Here is a 4,959-nt window from a genome sequence, read left to right on the forward strand (position 1 = left end):
GTGTGTGCGTGTGTCCGTGTGTGTGTGTGTGCGTGTGTGTCCGTGTGCGTGTGTGTCCGTGTGTGTGTGTCCGTGTGTGTGTGTGTCAGTGTGTGTTAGTGTGTGAGTGTGTGTGTGTGTGCGTGTGTGTGTGTCCGTGGTCGTGTGTGCGTGTGTGTGTGTCCGTGTGTGCGTGTGTGTGTGTGTCAGTGTGTGTGCGTGTGTGTGCGTTAGTGAGTGTGCGTGTGTGTCCGTGTGTGTGTGTCCGTGTGTGTGTGTGTCAGTGTGTGTTAGTGTGTCCGTGTGTGTGTGTGTCAGTGTGTGTTAGTGTGTGAGTGTGTGTGTGTGTGCGTGGTCGTGTGTGCGTGTGTGTGTGTCCGTGTGTGCGTGTGTGTGTGTGTCAGTGTGTGTGCGTGTGTGTGCGTTAGTGAGTGTGTGTGTGTGTCAGTGTGTGTGTGTCCGTGTGGTCGTGTGTGTGCGTGTGTGAGACTCACCCACGGCTCTGAACAGACACGCTCCGTCCTCCTTCATCTTCTTGATGACGAAGCCTTTCTTTTCCCGCAGAGCTTTTTCAAACCAGTGCTCCTGCTGAACACGCACGCACACACACACACACACACACACACACACACACAGAGACACAGAGACACACAGGGTGAGCTGTTTACTGGCTTCACTACCCAGAATTCCCTTTTTTCCCCACAGTGTAGGAGCCAGTTACGGGTTTTGTGCGGGGCCAGCAGGTGGCGCCGGTCTGTTCTGGGGTCATTTAAGCAGGAACCTTTGCACAGGTGACAGGTGTTACTGGACGGAGGGCTACTGCACGCTACGCCGGGCGAGCTGCACGGTGGACGATAATGTAAGAGCGGACGAAGTGCATCGTGGATTTGTTGCTATGCAGCAGCAGGCCGCGGCGGCTTTACCTGCAGACTCAGAGACGTTAACTGATGCTCAATCTGCGGATTCTTTTCTCAGTAAATCAATAATTTGGTCTCAAAACCCCAGAAAGTCTCGGGGGCTATAAGAGCGACGCTGACCCGGTGCGGCACGTGGAGTCTGAGGACATGTGATCCGTTCAGGGACCAGGATCTGCTGCCGCTTAGTTATCGGTCAACCTGCTGGACTCGTTTTCATTTCAGTGATCATCAGACGATCGAACAAGTTCAACGGCTTCAGCGACTGATCCACTCTGATCATTCATCATCAGCAGGCTGAGGAGGACGGACACAGGTCACACCTGGACCAGGTCTTCCCTTCAGACCTCTGCAGGTAACAGACGATCCGGCTTCCCTGATCCTCACAGGTGGGAGCAGGGTCCAGATTAGCGGTGGAGCGATTGCTGGAGCCGATATTTAGAGAGCAGGATATCTCACGATATCAGAGAGACGTCGTGTTTAATTAACTCTTCCTGCAGAGTCTAACGTACCTGTGATCTCAGGAACGGGCCGCTTCCGGGGTCCGGGGCCCGAGAGGGGCCGGTAAAGTAAATGACATGTGTACGTTTCCTTTTTATGGACACATGTTATATGTTTTCTATCTTATTTCCATCCTGTGCAGACGCCTTATTTTGAAAACCGGACGTTGTCACATGTGTTTCCTCCTCGTTTGATAAATAATGTTGTAACATGAAGACTTCACAGCGTCTCTTCATACTAAAGAGACAACCTGACAGGATAAAGTCTCTAACCTGCCTGTCAGCTCGCTCTGGGCCACTTCACTTACCGTAAAGGCTGGAATACGTGCGCACTCCAAATTTAATCTTGCTTCATCTCCTTCTCACAGACGAGAGACAAACACTCAAAGCGGTTCTTTTCTAAGAAGTCAGCCACAGATGGAGCGGATGTGCCGGAGACATGGCAACGTAACTGTCCAGTAAAACTTATTCAGTCTTTTGACATATTTTGACAATTTTTTTTTTTTGCTGTTTTCGGCTGATTCATTTCGGAGGCCGAACATTCGGTTCATCTCTAAAAACAAGAGGTTTGAGGACGTTTTGTCATTTTCTGACATTTTATAGACCAAACAATCGATTAATGGTGAAAATGATGCACAGTCCGAGTTTAAGGGAGAGTGACGTCATCCAGCTGCGTTATTCTCCTCAGGGTAACTACATGTAAATTTTACACGGATGCGTCCTTCAGGCCGATAGACGGCGAGCGCAGGTATCGGTGGATTATCCCTACATGCCAGATATGGTGCAGATAAACTGGCCGACGGGTTAATCTGTGTGTCACTGGTTCAGCTTCAGTCTCAAACTGACTACAGCTGCCACTAACAGCCACTTCCATTATTCAATTTTATTTTCTCAATTCATCAATAACCCTTAAATACCCCCCAAACGCGTCGAGCTGATCTGTCTGTCAACGGATCCTCATGCTCGTCAATAATCTCCCCACCGCTCTGCCCGGTGCGCAGACGGAGGTGCGTCTGCACGACAGCACAGGTGTTCATGTACCTGCCTGATTTACAGGGGTCTACTGGGGCCGCAACTTTATTTACCTCACCGACTCATCCGTCCATTAATCCGTTAGGGTTCAGAGTTTCCCACAAAGTCACAGACGAGGAAAGACGCCAGGAAATATTCACGTCTGAGAATCAGACTCAAAGCGACTCACCGATTATCAACAGAGTTGGCGAATAATTAAATAGTGCCACTAACCGATTGATCGGTGCAGCTGTGGTCTCTACGGGGCGCCTGGGGGCCACGCCCACACGCCAGAGGAACAAAGCTCGGCTGCGTTTCCAGGCCCGTTTCTCTGCGACTGGTTCGACGCTAAGTTCAGAACACATTTAACTGTGAACGACGCTGACAGCGTCTCAGCTGCCCGGCGTTTCAGACCACATGTTAAGGCGTTATTGATCACATGATCACTCTCACGGCCTTTCAGTTCTCTGAGAGCCTCGGGGGCCCGACTGGAAGCAGTCGGGCCCCCGAGGCTCTGCCGGTGATCTTCTTTAAGTCTGTCTTAAAACAGACTTCTATCCGAGAGCCTTTCTTGATTTAAGTTGATGAAACTTTAACTGTAATTCCTAAAAATCTTTTCTATGTTTTATTTTCTGTTTCTGAGAAAGAACTCGTAACGTATAATATCATCATCATCATCATCATCAGGGACGTCCCGATCACGTAGTTCAGCCCCCAATCCGAGTCATTTAATACCGAGTCTGAGCTGATACGGAGTCCTGATCCAGTCTTTCCCTAGATAACTACTCACTGTGAGTCCAGCAGAGTCCAGCAGAGTCCTGGCGCTGAGCCTCGTGCAGCCTTCACCTGAGTCAACTCTCCGTTTCATTTTCTGTCCACAACAGATTTCTTCAAACCTTCTGCGTCACGTTCGATACGATATGGCGTAACGCGATATATCGAGTCACTGTATCGAGCAGCACCGCTCGATAGGACCAGCAATTAATTTCATTATGACTTAAACCGTTTCTGCAATGACTCGGTTAATCGTTTAATCTTTAAAACACGAGGACAGAGTGAAAACGTCTTCGCTGAGATAAGGGACGTCTCCCGCTGGAGGAGCTGCTCATGGAATGATTCACATCCAGGATCAGAACAGCTGCTGATTAAGTATCTGCCCGTCTCTCCGTTTCACCGCCACTAAGCTTGTTTACAGTGTACAGAAACAGCTGACAGAGCCTCTGTACCTGCACACAGCTGCGCTCTCATCACAACGGCCAATCAGGAGCCAGGATGTTACCTGGATGTGGTCTGTGCTGGAACACATCAGTCTCACAGAAAGCTGAATGATCAGAGGATGAGAGAAGCTAACTGATGTCCTCTCTACATGGACACCTGGTCCCGGCCTCCCCCTGGACTCACCTGGGAGTCTCTGACCTCAGGAAGGACCGGTGTGTTATGGCTCCCTGCTTTGACCTTTGACCTGTGTTTCAGGGGAACTTCATCACAAACCCTGATGTTAAACGTTACTTGGCTAACTTCTGGATGCTAACGGCTAACAGCCACATTAGCATTAGCTGCTCGCTAACCTGAGCTAACGTTAGCTTCCTACCTGCTCCACGGTCGCCGGGTCCACGGACTGCAGCCGGGCCGCGTTCTCGTACTCGTCCTCGCTGTTGTTCCCGGCTCCTTCCTCCGTGTCCTGGCTGGACCCCGGTCCGGTCCCCCCGGGCTGGCCTCCGCCGGCCAGAGCCGCCACCACCCCGCCGGAGCAGGTGCCCGCCTGCCGCCGCCTCTTGCTCAGCCCGGGCCCGGAGCAGCAGCTGCCGATGCCTCCGCCGCAGCCGACGACGCCGGCCGACACCACGAGCTCCCCGCGGGACCCCGCCACCATCCCGCCGCTGCTGTCCCGCCCGTCGCCCGGTCCTACCGGGGACACGGAGCCGACGGGCGGCGGAGAGGCCTGCTGCGGCCGGGAGCTCGCCTCGATGCTCCGCCTGTCGTCCCTTGCGGAGGGCGGAGCGGGCTGGTAGGACCACGGCGGCGGGGACGCCCTCGGCCGGGCTCCGGTCCGCCCGGCGTGCGGGTGCTGGTGCGGGTCTGAGCCGCTCCGACGGTCGCTGTCATCGGCGTGGTCCGAGACGCCGACCCCGGAGCTGGGCTTCTTCTTCGGGAGAATCGTCATGGTGGTGTGTGAGGGAGGGAGGGAGGCAGGGAGGGGGTCAGAGGGTGACGAGTCCTCCCGTTCTGGATCAAATGCTGCGGTGTGTCGGCCCTCGGACCCGGTCCCGCGGCTCTGATCACCGAGCTAAGGCTCTTAACGAACCCAAACGGACCGCTGGAACCGCGGCTCGGCTCCTTTTCGACGGTTTGTTTGAACAAAAACAAAACGCGGCTCCTTCTTCCTCCAGCCCGTCACTCCACAAAACATCAACACACTCTGACGGGGCCGCGACGTCACTTCCTGGTTACGACGGCGTTTTTTACGTCAGGCCGTTTAACGACATGTCGGCAAACGTTTATGTTTAGAAATGTACACACACATATACGTATACACACAGACACACACACACACA

At 53.3% G+C, this 4,959-nt stretch overlaps 1 protein-coding gene across 2 annotated transcripts in view; it reads right to left on the reverse strand.

The window, feature by feature from the left end:
• otud5a (OTU deubiquitinase 5a) overlaps positions 1 to 4,799 on the reverse strand; it is a 27,834-nt gene extending 23,035 nt beyond the window's left edge. The window contains exons 1-2 of one of the 2 annotated variants that reach the window (XM_046057507.1): positions 3,996 to 4,799; positions 474 to 564 (exon numbers count right to left, since the gene is read on the reverse strand). In XM_046057507.1, coding sequence (XP_045913463.1) covers positions 474 to 564; positions 3,996 to 4,568 — 664 coding nt within the window. In that variant the 5' untranslated portion in view covers positions 4,569 to 4,799. Of the gene's footprint in view, positions 1 to 473; positions 568 to 3,995 lie in introns of both variants that reach the window. The other variant, XM_046057506.1, reaches the window with a different exon arrangement.
• Positions 4,800 to 4,959: the final 160 nt, after the last annotated feature.

Source organism: Micropterus dolomieu, linkage group LG08, assembly GCF_021292245.1.
Source record: "Micropterus dolomieu isolate WLL.071019.BEF.003 ecotype Adirondacks linkage group LG08, ASM2129224v1, whole genome shotgun sequence".
Lineage (NCBI taxonomy): Eukaryota > Metazoa > Chordata > Actinopteri > Centrarchiformes > Centrarchidae > Micropterus > Micropterus dolomieu.